Source organism: Notamacropus eugenii, chromosome 1 (genome assembly GCF_028372415.1).
Source record: "Notamacropus eugenii isolate mMacEug1 chromosome 1, mMacEug1.pri_v2, whole genome shotgun sequence".
Taxonomy (NCBI): domain Eukaryota; kingdom Metazoa; phylum Chordata; class Mammalia; order Diprotodontia; family Macropodidae; genus Notamacropus; species Notamacropus eugenii.
The window spans coordinates 269,839,871-269,865,810 of NC_092872.1; the positions used below are offsets into that span (position 1 = coordinate 269,839,871).

General features: G+C 46.4%; 1 protein-coding gene across 1 annotated transcript in view; it reads left to right on the top strand.

The window, feature by feature from the left end:
* The window catches only part of CCDC6 (coiled-coil domain containing 6), an 85,069-nt gene that overhangs the window by 54,722 nt on the left and 4,407 nt on the right, over positions 1-25,940 (top strand). Inside the window, exons 4-8 of the mRNA XM_072628897.1 lie at positions 2,628-2,731; positions 5,486-5,646; positions 13,278-13,434; positions 15,844-15,944; positions 25,581-25,705. Of these exons, the coding sequence (XP_072484998.1) occupies positions 2,628-2,731; positions 5,486-5,646; positions 13,278-13,434; positions 15,844-15,944; positions 25,581-25,705 (648 nt within the window). The remainder of the gene's footprint in view (positions 1-2,627; positions 2,732-5,485; positions 5,647-13,277; positions 13,435-15,843; positions 15,945-25,580; positions 25,706-25,940) is intronic.

Below are 25,940 nucleotides of genomic sequence, written 5' to 3' on the forward strand. Positions count from 1 at the left end.
GGGTTTGAGTGATAGAAATGTCGAAGCTGGGATTTGAACCCAGGTCCTCTGTCTGTAAATCCAACATTCTTTCTAAAACGTCACTGCTCCTCCGTTCCCTCCTGCCCCCAGGCCAGGCTGGTCCCAAGAAGCTCCAAGGCTGCTCACCTTCTAGCTGACCCTAACTGAGCTGTAGCTGAAGCATGCAGTCTGGGAGGCTGCCTTTCTCCTGTCTATTCAACTCTGTCTGGCTGCCTCACCTTTCTCTGACTTTTCCCCCAACAGCTGCCCTCAATGCTTACTGTTCTAATGGGAGTGATTCTAATTGCCCTCCTTCCCTCACAGGGTTGTTGAGGGAAAAGCACCCTGTGAGCCTTAATATTTCAATTATCTGTGATAGCAGTGAGGATGCTGCCTCTGTCCTCTATTCAGAACTGACAGTGACCATCAGGGTCATTTGGTCCAGGCTTCTTGTTTTATAGATTAACAAACTGAGGCCTGGAGAAGGGAAGATGCTTACTCAGGCCCACGCAGATCATCTAGGGCACACCTGGGGTTGGAGCTCTGCAGATTCCCTTAGTACAGTCCATTCATCCCAGGGACCCTGCATCCCCAGAGTGATCGGAGCACCTTCCTCTTGAAGTGGTTTCACTGTTTGTTAATTCCAGTCCAATGCTTGACTATCCCTGGGTGGCCCCTCCTTCATTTGGCTGGTATCTCCTACACCGCTTCCTGCACATGAGCCATCATGGGTCTAGTGGGACCCCAATCCAGGTGCAGCCAACGAGCATGTCCACACTGTCCTTCAGGCCATTCCTGGTTTTGATTGGTTGGGGGTTCTGGGATTGGCAGCCAAACCATGTCTGTGAAGGTCAGAAAGAGAAGCTGTCTTTCTGGTTAGTTATTTCCGTCAGTTCGTGTGTTCCCTTTTGTCTTTGTTCCCTTTGCCTTCCCCGGCCCCTGCCGTGGGGTCGGTGCTGCCTCTGGCCCTCCAGATGGGATCACTGTATGCGCAGGCCCTGGCATGCGCTTCTTATGAGTTGCTGGTTAAAGTGCTCACTGACATTTTCAAAAGTCATTATGTGGGTAGGAATTTATCTCCCAAAATGGAATGGAAAGTGAAGTCTGACTTTTTTTCTTTGTTCCCAAGTAAGACTTGGGAAGTCTGGAAGAGGCAGTCTGGAAAGGTGTATTTAATTAGCTGCCATTTTGAAGGACCTGAAATATTCCTGACTTAGTGGTGTCTCCACCAGAGTTTACTGCATTTAGGAAATGATCTCAGCTGCTGGGCTTCTTAGCCTAGGATGTCTTTTTAAAAAATAACTGTCTCAGTAAACTTGCTTTCCTTTGTCATCTGATGGGTTTCATTTTATGCATTTAAAATGCTTCTAAGAAGAAGTTCCTAGACTTCCTCCACATGCTTTGGTGTGGAGACTATTCCCTTTACACACTTTCTCCTGCCTCGTTGGAAGGGCCTACCCAGATGGATGGTCACTGAGCCTCCTCACTGCCGGGCTATGGCCATGGCAATAGTGGTGACGGCCCCTGACTCTGCATGTGTTCTTTCTCAAGTCTTTTGAAGAAATGACAGTGACAATCCTTGGGATACACTAGACCCACTCACTTTCTGTGTCCTTGTTTGTTTTCCATGGTTCCTTTTAGAAGGTAAGCCACATTGACAGAGATGCTGGAAAATGCTGGCCTATGACAGAGGCATACACATGCTCAAAACGAATCCTCCCTGTTGTTTGACCAAATACCTCCTGTGTATAAACTCGCTGTGTGTGTGTGTGTGTGTGTGTGTGTGTTCACTTTTTAATTTTAAAAACATTAATTTTGTTAGATATTTCCCAATAACAAATTTTTTTAGATTAATTTTTTAGAAATCTTGAGATTCTAATTCTGTCCCTCCCCTTTGAAGGCAAGCAAATAAATATAATATAGATTATATATGTGAAGTCATGCAAAACATGTTTCCACATTATCTGTATGTTATGTTTACTCTTGTGAAAAACATGCTTCTCGAGACCCTTGCTGCTACTTGGTCATGGCAGTCATGTTGGCATGTCTGAGCAGGAGAAACGGAGCATAGCTGGGGCGTGGATGAGTGTGAGGAAGAAAGCTTTTTCTTATATAAAGAGATAGTGCTCTGACCTGTCTTTGGCATCTTCTCGGAGGCCTTTCAGAGAGCTCTCAGTGGTAAGACACTCATCAGTAGGCTTCCTTTTACCTCCAAGAAGGTCTTCCTTGACAGCCACTGATACTAGCTCTGAGAAGAGATCAGCTGGAGACTGAGAGCCAGACTTGGAGTCATGAAGACCTGAGCTTCAGTCCTCTTCCTATAGAGTAGGCAGAGTTCTGACCTTTTGGTGGGATGAGACACACATGGCGTCAGCAGACTGGTTAGGAGAGTGAAGGCCCAGACTGTGACAGGGACCACCCCCAATGGAAAACCAGTGTCCCTGAGCCATAGAGGTGAGGACAGAATAGAAAAGGCTGGTCCCCCATTCTAGACAGCAACTAGGTGCCTGTCTGATGTTTGAGGACATAGCACAGAGCTCTTCTGTGTCTGCTTGAGGTGACCTGGACTCTCCAAACACGAGCCCCATGTTCTTCTTTCTTATCCCCACTGTCTTCCTCTCCTTTAGCTGCGGAGAGAGAAGATCGACCTTGAAAACACATTGGAACAAGAGCAGGAGGCTCTCGTCAATCGGCTCTGGAAGAGGATGGATAAACTGGAGGCGGAAAAGCGGTAGGTGTGGTCTTGGAGCTGGAGGAGGTGGAGCCAGTGGGCAGGCTTGGGGGGGAGGGGTAGGAGGTGTTCCTTCTCAGTGGCTAGCTTTTCTCTTTCTTCTGTCTCCTCATGCAAGTCCTTCCAGAGCCCCTTGACCCTATGGTTCTCTTACTGAGCCCTATTTCCACACCACCACATCCTGGGACATCTGCATAGGAGACATCCTGATCCTTTCCCAGAGAGCTCAGGTCCTTCTGGCGTGCCTGGTGGGCCTGTTGAGGCCTCTGCCACCTCACTCCCATGTCCAGCCGGCTGTCACCTGTTCTGTCAGGGCAGCACTCCCCTGACCTGTTCTCTCCCTTCCTGTGGTCATACCCCGTAGTCCGTAACCTTCTCCTGGATCTTCTTCATTGATTCCCCATTTCTGGCATCTCCTCCTTAAAAAACCATCTTCCGCATAGCAAATAAAATGATCTTTCTAAAAGACCTGCTCTGACCACATAATTCCCCTGTATTGAGATTCTGTAGTGGCTCCCTGTCAGAAACAGTGGATTGTTGTGCCTGCTTCCCACGGTCCTTTCAACACCACCATTCTTGGTTTGGGTTCTTTTTACCAGTTTCTAGGATGTGAAATCAAACCTCACCATTGTTTTAGTCTATATTTCTCCTTTTGTTTAGCTATAGAGAAGACAGCAATTATTATACCCACTTTAAAGGTGAGACAACTGAGACTCTTCAATAACTTCCCTAGGTTACATAATTGGATCAGTGCTCGGAACCTGGGTTCCTGACTCCTGGCCCAACACTGTCCTCTGCCATGCATCCATTCTACCTTTGAGTCACATAGCTGAACAGGCCATGGCCTCCAGTAGAATACTAACTCGGCCTGGGACTTCAAGGTCATTCACAGTAGAGCTTTACCAAAAGTTTCTTGAATCATGTTTTTGAGGCTTGTTTATAATTCATGCCACCATCCTAGGAAAATGTAGAGGCCTCTAGTGCAGAAATAGAGAATGAGAAATGAAATCTCACTCCATAGGCAGCCATGATAATAAGGTAGAAATGCTGTAATCATGTTAAGGATTGAAGATGATCAGTTCAGAGGCTGCTCTAGCCTTGGAATGCTCCAATCCACTGCAGCCAGGCATTGTAGAAGTGTGAAGGGCCAAGTTGGGGCAGCTTATGAGGAGGGAGGCCCTCCAGGCTGTGCCTGAGGACATTCCCCCACTGTGTAATAGGGTCAGATTGAACATGTGGGGAATGTTTACCTAGCCCAAGACAGTGGAGGGAAGGAGGATGCTTCTGTCATCAGCAGAGGTCCTTCCGACCCCTCGCCTTCCATGGTGGTCTGGGCTTGGCTCCCAGCTGGTGGACAATTAGCACAGTTATTAAGTTCCTACTGTGTGTCAGCTCCTACTGTGTTAGATGACAGAGGTACAAAGACCAAGGTGAAATTGTCCCTGCCCTCAGCTTGTCTTCTGTGAAAGGGCAGGGTTGGGGTGGAGCACAGAGTGACATGAGGCATTTCAGATGGCGGAATCAGTCCTTAGATGTGCCCAACTACACAAGTAAGCCCCCTCTGCTTGTCAGGCACTGTGCCTGGCTGTTTGCCCAGTGTTAGGAGTGCAAAGACAAGAACCGAGATCTGTCATGAGAAAGTATGTGTGTACAAGTAGATAAAAGGAGTATCCATGGCAAAGACCAGAGTGGGTAGGAATCAGAAAGACCCCCTCCCCAGTCATCCAGAGATACTCACTGTGTGCTAGCTCTGGGCTAAGACTCAAAGAGGCAGAGAGGAAGCTCCTCGACTCCCCGCTCAAGGAGCTTATGTTCTAATGGGCAGCACAGGGGACCCACGGCCCTAAAAGGGGAGGCAGAGTGTTGTAGGTGAGGAGCGACAAGTCAGCTATTGTGGCTGGACCCTGGAGTGTATGGAGAGGGGGAGGGAGATCTGGCTGTGAATAGTCCTTGGCACCCCACAGCAGGGCCAGTGTTTGATGTCAGAGGAGCCAAAAGAGTCTGTTGGAAGGGAAGGTGGTCAGGGCTGCTCATGAGGAAAGTCACTGACAGCTGAGTGGGGGGCAGATGGGAGCAGGTAGAATGGGGAAGTTGTGCACATACTAGAAACAACAAGATTGGGCCACAGAGTGAACATGGGCAGTGATTAGAAGGGAGAAGCCTAGGGGGATGTGCCAAGGTGCAGACCCAGGATACTGAGAGGATAGAGGAAGTTTGAGACGGGGAGGAGGGGTTTTTGTGAAGGATAATGAGTTCCTCTTGGGGTGTTTGGAGTCTGAGATGCATTTGTCCTTACTGTTGTAATGTGGTCAGCAGGCAGTGGAGATTCCAGGTTGGAACTCAGACAGACGGGGGCTGGACAGAGATCTGGGAAATACCTACCTAGAGATGGTTAATTGGACTCACAAGAACTGATGAGAATCCCACGTGAGAGAGTATAGAGAGAATGAGGAGAGAGACCATAGCAGTAGTGGGGGGCCCCTTTGCCAGGCTTGGGAGAGCCAACTTGAAATGCCCTTAATGAGGGATCTTCAATCCCTCAGGATCTGGGGGGGCATCTTAAAGGGAGACTGGGGCTGATGACCTTGGGCAGATCCCTCTGCTCCCTGCACCAGCTGCCCACCACAGTCTCTTCCAGATCTGATTTGTGGGGTAAATGGAGTCTTTGGCCCTGCAGGATTGCTATGGTAGCTCCTGGTAAAGGGTGCATTTTTAGGAAAATGACTTCACCTATGCCTTTTCTTTCCCATGAAGAATCTTGCAGGAGAAGTTGGACCAGCCTGTCTCGGCTCCCCCATCCCCAAGGGACATCTCCATGGAGATCGACTCTCCAGAAAACATGATGAGGCACATCCGGTTTTTAAAGAATGAGGTGGAGAGACTAAAGAAGCAGCTGCGAGCTGCCCAGTTACAGCGTAAGCACCCTACCCTTGAGGGGCAGTCTCCTGTCCCCAGGCTCGGTCTGACCTGTCTCTGTTGTAGGTCCTGCCTCTTGTTTCCAACACTGTGCCTTTGCATGGGCCATGCCCATGGCCAGGCATGCCTTCCCTCCCCAATCTCATTTTCCTACCAGGTTCCACCAGGCCCTGCTCTCTGGGAGCCCTCCCTGATTCCTCCAGGGATGGGTGTGTCCTCTGTCTCCTCAGGCTCTGCATTGCATGCATCATGGTCCTCTCTGTCTAAGCTATGCCTCCCTCCCCTCCTAGGTCAGACCCTCTTGGAGGAAGGGAGCTGGGCTCTGGGCCTGACAACCCATGTCTGTGGTGCCAGAGTCCCAGAGGTGTGGGGGAAGGGATGGAGGGGAATGCTAGACAGACTGAGAGTGCCACATCATTGTGAGAGATGCTTGGTACACATCTCTGTCACTGTTAGACATACTGCCATTCTATCCACCTGGCAGGCAAGCAGGCAGCCAGCATTGATAACGTGCTTACTGTGGACCAGGCACAGTCCAAAGGTACAAGTAGAAGCAGGCCCTGCTCCCAAGGAGCTTACACTGTAGCAGGGGAGAACAGCACACTGAAGGGGGCATTGAGGGGCTGGGAGGCACTCCCCAATTGGACTGGGGCTGGGCTGGCCCAGGGATTGAATCATCTGGGAACGTTCACTACAGAGTAATAATAGCAGTATATCAACTCATCCAGCTAGAACATTTCCACTGACATGAATCAGATAAGGGATGGAGGCTGAGGAGAAAAGTCAGGCAAGGGTCTGGAGCCCCCACTTCTTCCTCTGCACTTGGAGCCTTTTGGGCCCTGGGATGGTTAGCTGGGGCATGTTGGGGTGGTCCCGGTCTTCTGAGCAGTCCACATCCCCAAGATCTCTGTGCCTTCTTCTGTCAGGTCACAGGAAGCCATAAGAGGCCATTTGCCTCTTGTCCTGTAGCAAAAAACTGGACACCAGCCTTCCCCAAACAAAACCCTAAGAGGATAAAAGACAATTTTTTCTGAAAGTTTGTGAACTTTTTGCTTGCCTTAACTATGAATAGGCCTTCCTGTCAACCCGCTTGGAAAACTGTTTCCTTTGTCAGTGTTCAGTTTTGTTCACCCCCTTGTACACATTATCACCCTTCCCCAAACATGTTTTGTTTTTTTTTTCCATGAGAACTGTGTCTGGCCTGCTTACCTTCTCAACTTTCAGAAACTGTTTCCTTATAAACAGAGACTGCCTTGTCCTTCCTGGGACAGATGTGGGAGCAGTAAAGGCAGGAGGAGCAGCCAGCTGTGAGCCACCTGCCTGGGCCATGCCAGGCACCTCTCCTTGCCCCTTGCCCCTCTGCAGTCCCACATATTTTTTTGCCAGAATGCTTTTCCTCATGTACAAAAGCCAGTTATCGTGTTCCCTTGTCCCCTCCCCACGCTGGTGCTGACCTTCTTCCTCGTCCTCAGGTAGGTCTGTGTTTTGTCCCTGTCCACGGTGCCAGGATGGATGCCAGAGGATGATGTTGTGCTCTTGTTTGGCCATAAACCCCTTGAGGGCAGGGACCTCATAGCCTGAAAGAGGTTTTGGTCTACTGCCGGCTCCTAATAATAAGTACTTGTTAAATGTTTGTAATAGAGCTTGAATGATAACTTCTCTGAGGAAGAAGAGGCCCTTCTTCCTCACTTTGGTCTGCCGGGCATTGGGTCCCTCTCAGACCCCCGGGGCCTAACACTTGGGTGGGTCCCCCCAACCCAGTAATCACCATTCCAGATGGTTAGTATGGCAGTCATCACCCCTAGGTTACAGGGGAAGAAACAAGCTTGGGGAGGTCAGGCCTTTTGCCCCCTCAGTCACGCACTGAGGGCATGCTGTAGCTGGGATTGAATTGAAATCATAGCTGGAGTCAGTCTGCAGACAGATATTTATTATCATTTATCCATTTATTAAGTAATGCCCCTCTTAAACAAAAAAGTTAAGAAATGTTCCATCATTTTTAAGAAAACAAATGAGCTTTTCCTTGTGGGATTATCTCCATCCGAGTCTTCATTTAAATGGTTCAAGTATCAGTTGACAAAACAACTTTGTTGAGTTTTTTGAAAACTGTACTTGCTCACTACCTTTTAAGAGGAGATGGTGCCCAAGTGTGTCTGGGGGGGGTTTAAAGCTTTTCCACAAGGAACATGATGCTGAGCTTCCAGTAATCAGGTTTTGGGAAATATTAACTTATTACTAGAGTGAGTGAGAGGTGATATTAGATTTGTTTTGTTTTCTAATTTTTTTTCTTTTAGTTTTATTGATGGTTTTGTTTTTTTTTTACATTACATACAAATACAGATTACTCCCAATTCATGAGAGGTGTCTTGTAACACCCATGAAGTAAAACAGGCAATTAAACTGTTACTACGCCAACCCTGGTTAACGTTCATACAACATTCACATCTGTAGAACCCCTCCTTCCCACTGTCTACTTTGGAGAAATGACCAAAAATGTACTTTCTCTTTTTATCCCCACCCACTGAAAAAGCAGAGCAGAAAAAACATTTCTTATAATAAATATGTCTATAGACATTTATTAAGCATTATTTATTAAGGTGTGTCACGCACCGTGCTAAGCGTTGGCAATATAAAAAAAGGCAAAAACACAGCCCCTGCCCTCAGGTTGCTCCTGGAAGGGCCCAAACCCCTCTTTTTACAAAGGAAGAAACTGAGGCTCAGAGAGGGAGGGCAAGGGAATTTCCTGAGGTTACGTGGAATAAGTTTAGCCTGGGCCATGTGGCTCGCAGTCCTCAGATTCCCCCCACTCACCCCTCTCCCTCGCTGCCTTTAGAGCCTTGTCTGAGGTACAGACTTTGAGAAGGCCTTTCCCAAACTCCATGCCCAGTGTTGGGGATCACTTTCCCAGCCTGTGAGCCTAGGCAGTGGAGGGAGCTGGGCTTCGGGCTTCAACTCTCCTCATTGTGTAACAACATGTAGACAGGCCGTGGTGTTGTGGGAATATCAGGACGGTCCTGTGAGGGAAGTGGTCTGTTTTACACATACAGAAACCAAAGCTGAGAGAGGCAGAGGGCAGTTTCCTTGACCCACACCCAGCCTTTTCCCCCCACACTGCCCTGCCTGAGCCAGAGAAAAGATCTGACTGCTGGGTGATGGCCCCCTTGGCTTTGTAACTCTGAGGATGAGCCTGACCAGTCCAGGAAATTATGTCTATCAACCTTTGAAAAAAATGGACTGCCACTCCTCAGGGGTTGTCTGGAAAAGCCCAGAAATTCCAATAAAGTGGGATGCCATTTTCTACCCTTAGTGAGTCCTCAGAGTCTAAGGAGCAGCATGGTGGGTCAACTGTTTTGTGACCAAATTGCTCCCTGTGTGTGAAGGGGGTTGGAGATGGTGTGACATGAGCTAACCTAGTATTTTACACTCCCTTCCTCAAGCCTGGATCACTCAACTCTTGTGGCCTAGGTTGGGAGCCAGCCAACAGACTGTCTGGTGAAATCTCTCTTGGAGAGCCCTGAGGCTCATCTTAGGAGGGAGCAGTGCTGAGGACTGCTCCCTTCCTGGCCTGAAAAGTTGGCAAAGCACTTCCTAGGGATCCTTTCCCTTGAGTCCCACACCAACCCATTATTATCATCCCCATTTTACAGTTTAGGAAACTAAGGCAAACAGGTTAAGTGACTTGCCCATGGTCATAGGATTATAGCGTTAGGGTTGGAGAGACCTTGGAGGCCAGCTAATCCTTCTTCTCCCCCCTTGTTTTAGAGCACGAAGCTGAGAGCCCCCGAAGTTCCTAGAAAGGGCCTTCAGGGGCCAGTCATCTGCTCCAACCCCTACCTGGGGTAGGTGTGGAAACCACAACCCAGGAAGGTTCTGTGAGTTGCTTAGGTTCCCCAGCCCCTCAGGCCAACAAGCATTTACTAAACACAGACTGAGTGCCACAGACCAAGACCAGGCCCTCTTCTTTGCTAAGGTACTGTGACTTTCCTGATGCAGGATCTGAACCTAGATCCTTTGACTCACAGAATTTGAGAGTGGTCTGACACATCCATGCTGGGAATCCCTTGTCCAACATATGTGGCAAGTGGTCCTCCAGTTTCTGCCTAAAGATTTCCACAGAGCAGGGAACCCCCTGCTTCTCGAGACTGCCTGTTCCATGCTGGGATGCTTCTCTTTGAGGTACCCAACCTCAATCAGCCTTTTTGCCTCTTCTACTTATTGGTCCTCATTCTTCCCACTGGCTGTGTGACCACAGAGCTGGGGAGTTTCTGAGAGGGAGCCCCAGGTTCAGTGCTCTCGCTATTATGGCAGCTGTGATTAGGTGGGACGGGGTGAGTAGGGGAGATGAGCTTCCTCTAGTGCAGGAGCTGAAGGGGTAGCAAGCTCTTTCCTTGAAGCATCACTGGGACCAAAGGGAGGGCAGATGCTGACAAAAAGGCCAGAACTCACTGTGGTTCATGACTGGCAGATGAGAAAGCCCAGAATCCTTCTGCCAGAGCCCACTTTGTCTGGGGAGAAGTCACAGGACTCATTGGACAACCTTGTGTCAGCATTCTCTGGGTGAGTCTCCAGAACAGAGGAGAGGGGGGATAGAGCTGAATGTGCCAATGAGAGGGTGTGTGGGATCTAGCCTTCCCCTTTGGGCTGAGGGGCCCTGAGCAGTCAGCCTCAGTGCCAGGTGCCCCGAGCAGGCTGTTAGTCACTTCCTGAAGCAGTGTAAACCTAATCATAACTAAGTGCTGGGAGCTTCCCCCAAGAGGATTCATGATGATGGGCAAGCAGAAATTTAGACCTGGAAAGGATCCTAGAGGCTATGCAGTGCAACAGTGGGGAAACTAAGTCCCCGAGAGAAGTGGCAGCTTAGGCTCATAGAGTTGTAGCAGGAAGGGGCCTCAGAGGCCATCAGTCAGTTAATCAAGTATTTATGAAGAGCTTACTATGTGCCAGGCATTGTGGTAGGCACTGGGGATATCTAGTCTCATCCCTTTATGTACTGGTGAAGAAACTGAGTGATACAGGGAAGTGATGCAGGTGGTAAATGACAGGCAGGATTAGAACTCAAGTCCTCTGATGCCAGGACCACTACCAGACTGCTGCTAGAGTGGAATTGATGAAGTAGAAAAAGTGCTGTTCTTAAATCAGGAAGACGAGTTCAGATCCTCTCAGATACTTAGCTGTGGGATCCTGGGCAAGTTCTTAGCCTGTGTCTGCCTCAGTTTCCTCATTAATAAAATAGGGATAATAATTGAGGCAGCTAGGTGGCACAGTACCTAGAGCGTCGGGACTGAAGTTTGGAAGACTCCTCTTCTTGCGTTCAAATGTGGCCTCAGACATATACTAGCTATGTGACCCTGAGCAAGTCACTTCACCTTGTTTGCCTCAGTTTTCTCATCAGTTGGTTGTCCTTTGTTCCTGAAGGGGACCAAAATGATATCTCTGTTTTGGAGTCAAGATGCATTGTGTCTTGACTGTGGCTGATCAGGTCAATCAGTATGAGCTTTGAAGGCTCCACCACAGTTTGGGCACAAGTAGTTGATATGTAAAATGAGCTGGAGAAGGGAATGACAAACCACTTTCCAGTATCTTTGCCAAGAAAACCCCAAATGGGGTCACAAAAAGTCGGACATGACTAAAAACCAACTGAACCATAACAATGGATAATAATAGCACCTGGTTGTGAGGGTCAGATGAGATGATACACAACAGTCAGTAAAAATTCATGAAACTGGATGCCAGGTACTGTCCTAAGCAGTGGGGATAGAAAAAGGGGCAAAAGAGTTCTTGCCATTAGCAAAGTTAAAATTTAATGAGAAAGACAACATGTAAACCATTATGTACAAATTAGCTATCTACAGGATAAATAGGGAATAGTGAACCTAGAGGGAAAGTGCAGAATGAAGAGGGTTGGGGGAAAGATTCCTGGAGGACCTGACTGGGGTTTTACTTGGAAGTCAAAGGAAGCCAGGGAAGTCAGTAGTGGGAGTGGAGGAGGGAAAGAGAGCCTGTGTGGATCTGAGTGATGGAGGGTCTTGTTTGTGAAACAGCCAAGAGCCCAAGAGTGTGTGTTGGGGAGTCAGGTGTGAGAAGACTAGAAAAGTAAGAAGGGAGTAGATTAAGAAGGGCTTTGAATGTCAAGCAGAGCATTTTGTATTTGCTCCTGGAGGTGATACGGAGCCACTGGGGTTTATTGAATAGGAGTGTGTCATGATCAGACCCATGCTTTTGGAAAATCTCTTTAGTGGACAAATGGAGGATAGGTTGGAGTGGGGAGAGACTACAGGCAGGCCAGTCCCCAGCAGGGAACTAAATGTCCTAATGCCCTAAATGTGCATGATAGTCCAGGCGTGAGGTGACCAGCTCCTGCACCATGATGGGGACAGTGTTAGAGGAGAGAAGAAGAAATGCTGCAGAGGTGAGATTGGCAAGAAATGGTCCAAAGGTGAAATTCACAAGGGATGCTGAAGAAGGGGAATCCACAAGAGATACTGGAGAGGTGAAATTGGCAAGAAATGGTACAAAGGTAAAATCTACAAGAGATGCTGAAGAAGTGGAATCCACAAGAAGTGAAATCCACAAGAGGTGAAATCAAGAAAAGGCTGCAGAGGTGAAATTGACAAGAGATGTTGCAGAGGTGGAAATTGAGGAGATACTACAGAGATGGAAACCACAGCCCTTTGCACAGCATGGATGCACAATGGGAATGTGGGGAGGAGCCCAACTCCTGGGTTGGGAACCTGAGAGTCTGGGGAGGAGGACAGTACCCTTGACAGTAATAGGGATGGGAGGAGTGGGAAGGGTTTAGGCGGAATGACAATGAGCTCCATCTATATGGTAATATACAAACTTTGAAGCGTTATATAAATGCTAGCTGTTATTATTATTTACTATTATTGAAAACTCCAGGAAGGGCAAAGTCAAAAGAACCAATCTTGTAAGGATCATGTAATGAGACCTTTTCGATGTAGATATCTGGGAGGAATACTCCATACCCAAGATGGTCAGTCTTCTGCGACTCCCCCCGTTCTCACACGAGGCCCTGACAGAGACCACTCCTTTTTATAGTCTTGTGAATGTTTCTTTAAAGGCACCAAGGCAGAAATACCAGAGACTGAAGGCTATTTCTGCCTGCAACTGAGGATCTGGGCTCTGCTCTCCCATGAACTTCTTCTCATTGCTTGGGTGTGATTTTTGGCCCCTGGCTTCCCTGCTAGAGGCAGTATGGTCACTTAAAATGGCTTTATGATTCAAGTTATCCACTTCAAACCTTTTGCTTTCTGACTTCTTTTTTAAATGGATATTTTCTCTTTTTCCTTTACTTTCATTTCTTACTATACGGCCCCCCCCCTCCCCATCCTTCCTCAAAGGGATCTCCCTTAAAACAAGGATTCTTAATTTGGGGTTTGTGAACTTAAAATACAAACTGATAACTATATTTCAGTCATAGCTGAAAGGAACCCTGTTTCCTTTGTAACCCTATGTGTTTTATACATTTAAAAGCATTCTTTTGAGAAGGGGTCCATAGGCCTTCAAGTCCTGCAGCGTACATCCTGTTCCCCATCCACAGTATCCCACTCCCCTGTTTCTCTTTAACCTGTGCATGAAACCCGACTTAATGGGAAACACTGCCTTTCAGACTCAGAGAAGATGGCCCAGTATTTGGAGGAGGAGCGTCACATGAGGGAAGAAAACCTGAGACTTCAAAGAAAACTCCAGCGGGAAATGGAGCGGAGAGAGGCCCTATGTCGGCAGCTTTCGGAAAGCGAGTCCAGCTTGGAGATGGATGATGAAAGGTGGGGAGATTTGTTCAGAAGCCCAGGGTGTTAGGGCAGTTGGAAAAGTGGAGGTCCTGTGGTGTGAGGAACAGATCCAGGGTCCGGTACCATTTCCTAATGCCTCCCGGCCTCTCCATAGAGCAGGTGTTGGACTATGTTGGAGGATGGAGGAGTGTGCTCAGTCAAATCACAAATCACTTCCTCCTCCAAAAAACCCAAAAAAGCAGGGACGAGGCTGGGAAGTATGTGTTAGACTGTTCTTCCCCCTAGAATTAGATAAAAATACCTTTCTCCAATGGGGAACTTGGGGCTGTGGGAGAGGTTTATGAAGAACTAAAGGAGACAAAGAAGAGGAGGAGAAAGAGGGAAAGAATGAGGGGTGGTAGGGAGGAGAAGGGGTTGGAGGAGGCTCTGTGGGAGGGAGTGGAGCCCTGGAATTTTCCTCCCAAGTCTGTTCATCTATGCCATCCTCCACCTTGTGCAGCTGCCATGTTTGCTCGGTGCCTCAAGAGTCAGGTCTCCAGCATGGAGATCTTCCAAGTGTACTGGGTCTAATCCAATCTCCTGTTTTCATGTTCTAGTAAGTGTCTGAGGCCAGGTTTGAACTCAGGAAGATGAGTCTCTATGCACTGTGGCGCCACCTAGCTGCCACCCACTTTTAGAAACATAATTATATACATTTATATGAATGTTAAGTATCATCATCATCAACTCCAAGCGGCCAATTCTCTTGGCCTGGTGATCAAGGGCAGATGGCAGTTCTGTGCTTAGACCTCCAGGGCACAAGGGGCCACCCAAAGATAGAGTCTGAACATCCCTAGCCAAGGTCGGTCCATCAAGCAGCAAGCATTAATAACCTACTAGGTGCCAGTAGTGCCAGGCATCCTCCTCATGAGGAATTTTTGTCTGGTGTGGGCCAACTAATACATCTCCAAGGAGATTCACAAAAAATACAGAGTTGTTAAATACTAACTAGGTAGTTGGAGGGGGTGGCAGGGCGGCAGCATTTAAAGGGATCAGGAAAATTAAATGCAAATGCTCTTTGCCCTGGCCACACATGAGGAGGTCACTAAAAAGAAAATAAGTGCCCCTCCCCCTGCCCTTTGCCATTTTGGTGGTGTGTGCTGTACAGACCTGGAAGTGAGACTTCCCCAAACTTGAGGAAAGTCTGGTGTTGTGGGCATGGCATACTGAGCAAGCCTCATTTTGGAGGAAGCACAGGCTCACTTGGATAGGCAGTTCTGAAAAGAGAAAGACCCTAGGACTGTTGGCCTGCCTCTGACCTTGGTTTTCATCAGATCCTTGTGAACTGTTTACAAAGTAAGCCGCTTGCTGCTGACATTGTCTTTCTTTAGGATGCACATGTCTTTCACAGGCCAATTGATCTGGCATTTTGTAAACCACGTGCCTGGGTTCAGAAAAGGTATTTTGAGCTTTGCTGGCAGCTTAGGCAAACTGTGGGGACAGCCAGATCTGCTAGTGTCTTCTGAGTCAGCAGCTGTGGGCCTCACTGAGTTCTGCTACCTGAAGGAGCCTTAAGCTACCCTTATTCTGTCTCAGTGTTAACTTAGTGCCAAACTGAGTACGAACATTTTATGTGAAGTGCCTGCTACTTGCCTGGTACTGCTCAGCCACTGGGGAGGCAAGGGCAAGGGCAGAGCGGGACAGTCCTTGTCCTCAAAGAGTTTACACGGATCAGGAAGTATATTCGGTGGCATGGAAATATGCTAGCACCTGGCATCTTCCAGTCGCCAGAGCATACCTGGCTTCCCCTTCTCTGGGAGGCAGGGGAACTGTTTTCCCCCCAGTAAAAGCATAGAATGTATTTGAATGGCCTTTCACCCAGATCCATTGCCCCAGAGTGCTGAACAGCTGCGATGCATACTTCCAGAGAGCCGAGGACATCTTCACAAGTCTCTTTGTTGTTTCTCATCTGTAATTACCTGCATCTATGCATTCCTCATTCATTGAATAACTCACATAAATTTCATGCCATACCTTTCCAGGATTGTTTTTGTCTTTTAATGATAACGTGGTTGAAATCAAGGCCACTTAAATCAGGTTCCTCTCTAATGTCAGGGAGGGGCAGGAAGGACAGGTAAGGTATAATTGTAATTTTAAATAAAATTTTCTATTGTCTGATCTGAATTTTATACTGCACCTTGGCTACTGAACCCTCCTACTGATCAGAAAAACCTTTGAATTTCCCAAAGCAAACTCCCTCTGCTGGAGTTTGGTAGGTCTGAAACGATCAGGGAATGAGATTTTCAGGTGTGTTACTGATGTAACATGGTTTTTCTAAACAATAGAATATGGTCTCTGGATCTGTGAACCCCCAGTGTTTCCTTGCAGGGTTTCATTTTAAGGATTTTTAGGTATCAGGTTAGAAATGCCTCCTTTTGACCATCTTCTTTGGTTTTCTTTCAGGTATTTTAATGAGATGTCTGCCCAAGGATTAAGACCTCGCACTGTGTCCAGCCCAATCCCTTACACGCCTTCTCCCAGTTCAAGCAGGCCTATATCACCGGGTAAATGTCTCCCTTCTGCCACCACACCATTTCACATCTGATAAACTTGTAGCCATCATTGTATTGAATCTCTTCTAACAAAAAGCAGGAGGTAGATAAACAGGGATGACCTGTCGAGGCAGCCCCTTGTTCCGTGATCTGACCACAAGAGCTACAGAGGCAATGGGGAGGAGTAGAGAGGATGCCTGGTTGCGACTCAGGGCATCCTCAGTTCCAATTCTGCCTGCTGCATCCTGGGCCAATCAGGGGACCTCTCTGAGACTTGTTCTCCTTACATGTGAAGTGGGGATGGTCACAGCATCTACGTCACAGCATTGTTGGGAGTCCCCAGTGAGAGGGGGCCTCTGCAGAGCTTCACAAATCCTCACATTCTCTGTACACGTTAGCCACCTTCGTGCTTGGTGAGAATCAGCAGTGGTTACTGGCACCATGTGCCAGCTGCATCTTCACTGAACTCCCAAGTTGGAGTGTTCCTGGAACTCACACTTCTGACTCACACTTCTACTTGCTAAAATTTGCCAGCTGAGACACATTTATTTTCTCCGTTGACTCTCCCAAGCACTAAGTGATGTCTGCAGGATTGCCATCCCCACTTTACACATGAGGAAACTGAGGCCTGAGGCATCAGATGACTTGCCCAGGGTCACATGGCTAGTTGAGTGGCAGAGCTGGAACTTTTACATGAGGTCCCTGACTCCAAGGCCAGGGTCTTTCTGCTGTAGTGTACGCTGGCTTAAAGTCAGTCCCTGTAGCTTTGACTATGGCCTCCATGGAGTCTGGTCTTTGAGTCATTAAGGTACTATCCAGCAATGCTGGAGTGAAGGATCAAAGGTGGAGAAATTCCAAGCTAACAGGTTTGGTTGACATAGTTTCCTGACAGGCAGACACTCCCCTAGAACAGGTGGGTACAGCCTGCTAATGGCAAGATGGCAGCCCCTGCTAAGAAAGCAGAGACTGTGTCTGCTCCCCCTCTCCCCCACAAAGATTGATCACCTGCTGGATCTGGGCTGCCTGTCCTTGCTCTAGGGAAACTGGCCAGGAGACAGAGAGCAGCCCGGAAAAATGCCTTCTCGGACCCCATGGGCTGAGCTCAAAGGCTTCGAGGGTCGCTTCCAGTCCTTCCGATTTTGTGAATTGGTTTCTCAGAACATCTTCCAGAGTTCTTAGATCTCCTCAAACACCACCCCCCCACCCCTCCTACAAGAAGAAGCCCCAACTCTCCTAGAGACCCCAGTTCTTTTGAAGGTGATGCTGTGAAGTGAGAACAGAGCTTTGTGTTGTCAAGCAGTCAGTCAGCAAGCGTTTCTTAAGCACTTACAAGACACCAGGTCACTCTGATATTGTGTCATTCAATAAAAATTATATTCAAGTAGTTAGTCCTTTACTCTGTTCATCAAACCTTCTGGAGAGTGTGTGAACCAGCTGATGTGAATGCAGGTGCTGCACCCTGGCCCATCACTTGTACCTGATTAAGTAGGGTGTGGGTTAGCCTTGCCCTACAAACCTGGACCTCGGGCCCTCAGAGCCTCCTGTTAGAGAAGAGTCTGCAGGAAGGCCAGCTCCAGTCTCCCCATGGTCAGCACAGAGTCTGCCTGTGGTATGTGACTGCTCATGAAAGTCTAATGAGGTCCGTCCTCCAACCTCACATCTTTCCCTGCCCAGGAACCCAAAGCAGCCCATTTCCCTGCTGATGGACAGTGGTTCCTTTCTTGGCCTGCACTCAAAGTCCTTCCAGTGTGGCTAGGACTTGCCAGGTTTGCCTCTTAGAATGCAGGGTCACCCCCATGGCAGGATGAAGTGTTGGAACAGGACTTTCACCAGGGAAAGTTAAAATGCAAAGAGATTCCTTTAATCAGTGAATCAGTTACCTTCATCAGTAGGAGTCCCTTGACTTTTTATGATAGTGAAAGGAGTTTGTGAGGTGATTTGAGACACTGGGGAAAACACGAGATTTGGAGACAGAAAGACCTGGATTCAGATTGTGGCTCTGAAGCCACTTCAGTGTATGCCTCGGGCAAGCCATTTGAACTCAGTGAGCTTGTGTTGGCTTTTGTCTAAATTTGGGGGTGGGGAGATTGGAGTGGCTTGTCCAACTCTGCTTTCCTTACATGAACCAGGACTTCTGTTTCTTGGAGCAGAAGGTCATTCATTTATTAATTCAACAAACACTCATTATGTACCTGCTGTGTGGGGGAAACTCTTAGGCCCGAGAGAGAGAGAGAGAGAGAGAGAGAGAGAGAGAGAGAGTTTGGATAAGGACAGGATGCCTGTCCTCTCGGAGCTTCTAATCTAGTAGGAGAATGAGGCTTGGCAGTGTACGGTCATTGCTTCCTGAGCTCTGAAGGGAGGGTGTTATGTCCAAGATACTGGCCAAACCAAGCCCTGCAAGGTCACCACCACTGTCCTAGAAACTGGTTGAGGCCCCTCTTTGCAGAGCACTTAAAAATCTCTTTCTGGTAATAGTCTAGCTACTTCCACATCTTCATAAAATGAATTTTATAGTAGGAATGGAATAGAAATGAGGGATGAGTGAGTGAATGGATGAATGAGGCATTTATTAAATGCTTACTATGTACAAACTCTGCAAGGAGGTAGAAGGAGAAGAAGAAGACTGTCCCTGTTTTCTGAGAGTCCCTTTTCTAGTGGAGGGAGACCCTTCCTGAAGAAGGTTTCAGCTACAAGTCATGAGAAAAGGTCCCAGAGTCTTTTGGGTGCTGCAGCAAAGCAGATGGAAATGCCTCTTCTTTAATGTCAAGTTCACCAATAAAATCACAGCCATTTCTGATGCAGAACCATTTGAACCGTTGGACAGGGCCAGGAAGATGACTTGAGGGCACTGGGCTGGAAGCCTGGCTATTCCCAAGAATAGAATAGGGTTCTGAGTCCTGGGCTATCCCCATCAGGGTCTACAGGGAAGTGGTGGTCAAGGTGGAAGTGGGGGTGGCTTGAGCTACTTCGTTTCTCTCACTCACAGGGCCCTACTATCCCCAGGGCTCTTAGGTTCAGGGGTCTGGGGCTGCTTCTACTAGACTCTGAGGGGAGAGGGCTGACAAGGATGTTGGATGACCTGACTTGCCTGGCATTTGCTGTCTCCTGTTTCTCTCCCAGGGTACCTCAGTGCCTCAGCTAAATGGAGTCAGCTTACAAATGGTTACTGATATATTCTTCTCAGGCATACAAATGATGCTTTGTTATATTCCAGGGAGATTTTTATCTAAGTAATTATTTTATTAGGCAGATTATGAGACGTACTAGATGATCTTTCTCAGAATGTTAAAATTTTAGCTGAAAACATGGTTCTTTGAATTATTAGTTCACATTTTTGTTGCCCCTCTCTTGTCCTGAGCTGGGTCAGTGGGTTTCCTATCCCAGTTCTGTTACGTGTGAGACACTGGGCAATTCATTTTAGCTCTTTGGGTCTCAGTTTCCTCATCTGTTAATTAGGAGGTTGGACTGACTGAGATGACCTCTAAGATTCCTTTCTGCCATCAGTCAAAGATCTGTCATTTATTTATGTCTTTAATATGTGATATAAGGAGATTTGGCTCAAAAGGTCTGTATAGCTTTAAAAAAAAATTAACTTAAAAAACAATACTTCCAGTCACACTTGCTGTGCAATTAAGAGGGTTTCCCCCCCGGATTCCTTTCTATTCCTTAGAATACTTGTCATCTGAAATTGCATTATATTATTTCTTTACAATGTACCACATTTTATGGAACAGTTCCCCTCTCATTGGATATTTATTTCAGTTTAACAAGTCATTTTGCTTTAAAAATCTTTGAACTGGCAGCTCCTCTTGTTTTGATAATGTTCCCAGTAAACCTATTTTGGCACAAGTCCAACAGCATCTAAATTATTTTTGTCACCTTGATGTGTAAAGTTGTTTCAGTTTGCTTGTCTTTGGTTGATCATTAGCTTAAGCATCCTTTCTTTCCTAAATGATTCTTAATTTTGCTTCCTCTGAAAAAGTTCTCTATCTCCTTTAACCTTCATGAACTAAAGGGTTTTCTTTGAGTGACATGGAAGCTTTTCAGGGTGGGAACAACTTTGTTTTTGTCTTTGGATCTTGGGGGCCTGGCACAGTGCCTGGCACACAGGCAGTGCTTAATCAGTGTGCATTGATTGATTGGACAAGAACTTTAAAAAGCAAGAAGATGCTCCCACAAGACTTTAAAATATCCACAAAACTCTGAGATAGGGCAAGAGAAGTGAGAAGTAGACATAGAAATGGAGACACAGCTAAGTAGACAACAAAATGAACAGTAAACATCTAGCCAAAGCTTATCACAGTAACAGTGAGGATAATGATAGCACTTAGATAAGGTTTGCAAAATGCTTTACAAATATATAGAAAATATCAATGTTTAGTAAATCTAGAGAAATAAAACCTCCCGGAAAGTATTAACTATTAAACAAAAGTACTGGAAAAGTTAGCAATTTGATAAGAAATGGACTTAACATATCAGCTAGATGATAGACTCAAACCCTAAAAAATGGTAGGACTAAAAATGAGAAAATAGTTATTTTAGTAGCAGAGAAGAGAAGATGTTTTCTATTTAACAAATAGAAGGAATTATTGATGAATAAGATAGGTATTTGATTTACATTCAGAACAATTTCTCTACAAGAAGCAAATCCATTTGAAATAAAGATAACACGCTGGTCACAATACGTATGGCAAATGTTAGATTTCAAAACAAAAAACAGAAACCTGGTATCCAAGCCCAAATGGCCTTTTAGTGGAAGGGTGTCAAAAAGCTTAGGTTTGGGTTTGGTTTTTGTTGTTGTTGTTGTTGTGTTGTTTGGTTTTATAGACATTTAACATTAAGTGGATCATGTTTTCTGAACTGCCTTTTTTTTTTACATCCAAACACCTTTCACATGCTTTCTCTGGCTTCAGAATGCCAGGGAATCATCCCCAGTCTCCTATTTCTTCCTCCTTGAGGGACAAATCTCACCGTTACTCATGAGCCATTATGAATCAGTTCTCTCCTTTATTGGAAAGATGATTATTGATCCTATGGGATGTATGTGTGCATGTGTGTGTGTATGTGTACGTGTACATGTATAGGAAAATTCAGGAAAAGAAAAGATTTTGTGAGAAAGAGAATGAGTTCTGTTCTGGACAAACTGAATTTAAAATATCCATGATGAGTTTAAAACATCCAGATTAAAACATCCTGTGGGCCAATTCTATATGTGAGATTGGAGCTCAGAAGAGAGACTGGGGCTGGTTATATAGATCTGAGGATTATTTGCATAGAGATGGTAATTAAACCCGAGTAGTATCTCACCTAGTGCAATAATACAGAGAGAGGAGGGCTCCAGACAGAGCCTTGACTGACAATATAACTTCACAAAAGTGTCCTGAGGTGTAATTGGACTGATTGGAGGAGAACTAAGAGGTGGCAATGTCACACAAACCCAGAGACGAGAAGAGTATTTACGAAACAATTCAACCCTCACAACAATCCTTTGAGGTAGGGGCTGATCATCCACTTTTTCCAAGTAAGGGAATTAAATTTAAGGGAGGTCAAGTGACTTGTCCATCGCCATGCAGTTAGTGTGGAAGGCTGGATTAGAACCCAAATCTTTCATACTCCAAGACCAGCGCCCTATCCCCTACATCGTCTCATTGGATCACACAGACAAAAGGTCTTTTCAGGATGTTGAAGCCTGCCAGGACGTATGTTTTGTTGATGTAGTCTTTGGGAATCTACAGTGACCTCCCTACCACACAGGCATCATGGGAGAACTTCATATTTTGATAAGTTCCAGTAATAATAATAATGACATGAGAGGCTTCTGGCTCTAGATCATTGTTCCTTGCTATGTCATACAAGACAATGAGCCATCCCAGCCTTCAAAGGGCTTATCTTCTGTCTGCATAGTAATAGAAAATACTTAGTAATTTCAAGGGAGGGGGACTAGCTGTCAGCCGTGGTGTCAGGAAGTGGGTCACATTGGGAGGTAGTCAAGCTTTGGAGTTGTCTAAATATTCTCAAGAGATGGAAGTGAACAGCGGTGGGTTCTGGGCATGGTGGGGGGCAAAAGTAGGAAATGGAATCTTGTGGATATGTAACCATAAGTAGATAGTCTGACTAGAGTCTGAAGCAAAGGGATGGTTGAGTAATAAGCCTGGAAAGGTGGCCTGTCACCAGACTGGAGGGCTTACAATGCCAAACAGTGGGCTTTTTGTTGGGTCCAAAAGGACTAGGGAGCCACCAGGGCTTTTTGAATGGGGCAGTGATGGGTCGGGCCCATGCTTTAGGAATTCTCGTTGAGGCAGCTCTCTTGAGGGTGGATCAGGCTCTTGAGAGACTTGAAGCAGAGAATCCAGGAGTAGGCTAGTAAGCGAGGCAATAGGGGCCTGAACTCAGCCAGGCTTGACTGTGGGGGTACAGTTAGTAGGATTTGATATCTGGTTACACATGGGATTGAGGGAAGAGCAAAAAGTCCAGTCTCATTCAGAGGCATCAGATCAGGGTAACAGGAAGGATGGCGGAACCCTTGGCAGAAACGGGAATAAGGAAGCAGGTTTGGGAGGAAAGAAGGTCAGTTCTGTTATGAACTTGTTTAGTTTGAGATGACCTTTGGCAGATCCAATTGGGAATTATCAGGGAAGCTATGGATGTGGGAATGGAGTTCCAGGGAGAGTGGGGCTCGACAGAAATCTGGGGGTTATCAGCAAAGAGGTGACAGTGGAACTGTGGAAGCGGATGAGATCACCAAGAGAGAATGGAAGGGAGATCCTAGAACACACCCACAGGCAGGAGGAAGTCCCTGCAGGATTGTCAAGGCCCATCTAGTGATAGAATGCTTAAATAGTACTTCATTTTCAGCTTAGTGGAGCCCCACAGTGGGTATAGCAACCAGTTATTATTTTAAATAACTTGAGTCCTTATTGAAGCTTTAGTTACTGTACTACACTATAGCTCTGCCTCCCTAGAGTCTCTCTCCATCATGGCAAGGAGGTAATGCTCTAGGTTTTCATGGTCCACACCAACAGATCCCAAACTCAGATGGATCCTTCCAGGTTCAAAAAGGCCCAGGGTGATGGACCATGTGCCTATTATCTGTGAACCAGCCCAGCCAAGTTTGGAGATAGTCATTACTTGGATGTTGACTACTAGGGGATGGACTTTTTTTTTTTTTTTTTTTTTTATGAAGATGGCCTCCTAAGAAATGGAAGGTTTACATTCTGCTTTCCTCCAGAGGGTGTCCACATCCAGACCTCACAGTATTTTTAAAGTGTAGATAATAGCTATATATTCAGGATCATGAATGATTATCCTGTTTTTCCTTAAAGGCTCTAGTAAGAAGAGATGCATTTCCCAGGCAATTCATTCCATTTGGAGATTAATCTAATTGTAAAGAGGTTTTTCTTTATAGCAAGTGGATATCTGCTAGAATGGGCCTTTGAAATTTCCCCTCATTACATGGAAATAGCAATACGTAAGCAATTATTAAGTGCCTATGTATGCTGGGCACTGTTCTACCTTCCATTGACAGATCAGTCTGATCCCTTTTTCATGTGACATCTGTTCAGATAACTCCCTTCAGTATTCTTTAGGCTAACCATCCAGGCAGCTGTCCTGTGAACAGTCTTCAACTTGGTCTTTTCTAAAATGTGGTACACAAACGTTAACATGATATTCTAGTTATGATCCAACAAAGAAAATGTCAGGATTTTCACCTTCTTACTTCTCTTTTCAGTGGAACCCAAAATCATTTTAGAATTTTTTGCTCCCATGTTGCTTTGTTGACTCATTGACCTTGTGGTCCACTAAGACCACCAAATCTTCTATTTAACCATACAAATACTCTTATACTCAAGAAGTTGATATTTTTAAATCTAAGTATAAGGCTTTACATTTCCTTATTAAAACCTCACCTTACTCAGTTTAGCTCAGTGTTCTAGGTTTCTGTAATCTTTCTGGATCCCTGGCATCCAGATTTATAACTGACAAAGAACCTAATTTCCAATGGAGAATTGGAGGCCAACAATGCAACTGAAGAACTTTAGAATGCAAAGCCATTGATGGATTCAAACAAGAGAAAACTCTTTCATGTAGTTACACCAGGTTTGGTATTCATCAGCATTGTTGTGGACAGGTTCCATGCTCTTCTAGAGTTTGATGTCCTTCTATGGCAGATGGAACTGAGGTAGCCAGATCACTCCCCCCTGTTGTCCTGCACAGAACAGGGATTGCGGAAGGACCTTTATCTATAGTTGAAATGGGCTTTATCTACAAATTCTTGATGTTATTTCCACACTTTGATGCTTTGATGGTTTCAGTCCAAAGACATGACCTGGCCTCCAGCTAATCTGTTCTCTGCCTATAAGGTGGTGCCTGTGATAGATCAGATCAGTTCCTAGCCCTGGGTAGGAATCTTTTGCTAATATTCATATCAGCTGATAGTTATACAGCAGGAAAGAAAATGCTCACACAGATTCAGAGGATTGTGTCTTGTGTGTGAATGACCATCTTTACTGTCATCATCCATGAAGACGTGGACCAAACAATTATTCCAAATGCATTTGCCAACATCATGACATAGAAGCCAAAAGAAAAGGGGATAATGGATGCTGAAGGTTAGCACTTCCACACTGGTGTAAATCTCTATCCCAGAAGTGTCAGATCTCATACCAGTTCAGTTTCCCAACCTAGCATACGCTATTGACTTCTGGAGAAGAAGAGAGAGTGCCTGAGGCCTGAGAGGACCCATGCTGCTGAAGCTCTGTGCCATAGTCACTGGGGGATCTGATATGCCAAAGGGGAGGCTGAGCCACACAGTCTTCAGAACATGAAGGGAATTTGGCATTTTAGGGTTTGAATCCTAAGGTTTATTAAGGAAAGAAAAGCTAACACAAAAATCTCTTCAGGAGATAGACCATGCTTGAGCCTCAGGACTGTCTGTGGTCACCAAGGGTTGTGCATCAGCCGGTGAACTCCTTTGGCTCATGATAAAACAAGTTTCCATGCCTAGCAGTTTCCCACGATGGTGAAGTCACCAGCCCAGCCCCTAACCCTGGTGATGGCTCATTTTACAAGATTTAAACTCTTATCCCAACCATTCTGGAATGTAGGTTCAAGCTAGCTTCCTCATTTTACAGATAAGAACGTTGAGGGTCTGGTGGCAGCTCTCCAGTAGTTTTTGTAGGTTTTTTTCTTTTATGATTCCATTGATGTCATCAGTGATTCTCTCTAGTGTTGTGGGGGTGTGGAGCTTCTGCACTGACTGCCTCCCAGCTCCAATTTTTGGTTCTTGAGTTACAGTGTTTCCCTCTTGCACTCCTTGCCAGTGACATCCTTCCCCATCCCTTCTTGGTATAGATTCTGATTTCATTAGCCTTACTAACTTCTCTCTTCTTCTTATCTTCATCTTCCTTGTTTTTTGATTTTTGTACCACTTACCCTGACCTCAGCTTTAGGACTTGCAGGGCTCAGCTTTCACCCAGTCTTTGCCATCCCTCCTTTATTCTCTGTCACTGGATGTTTTCATCGATGTTCATGCTCTGAGATTTCTTTGGTGGCTCTTGCCCTCATATTTCATGCAGATGTCTGGGGTGGGCAGGACTGTCATTGGCAACAGGAATGATACTTGTGTCCTTTTTCTATATTTCACACCAGGTCTGTCATACACAAGTCACACAGTTGGCTTCACACCCCCAACGTCGCTGACCCGAGCCGGAGTGTCTTACTACAACTCCCCTGGACTCCATGTGCAGCACATGGGAGCTTCCCATGGTATTACAGTGAGTATCGGACCTGAGAGTCTTTCAGTCCAGACAGGGAGAGTGGGACCGTGGTCTGGCCAACCCAGCACAAATCCCTGGGCCTCCATCCACAAGCATTTATTAAGCACCTGCTGTGTGCCAGTGCTGTTCTAGACACTTCCCTGCCCAGAGGGAGGTGGGACTCGACTCCAGAAGCCCCCACCCACCCCTGACATCCAACAATCCTCCTCCTGGCTAACCTGGATTTTTGCTT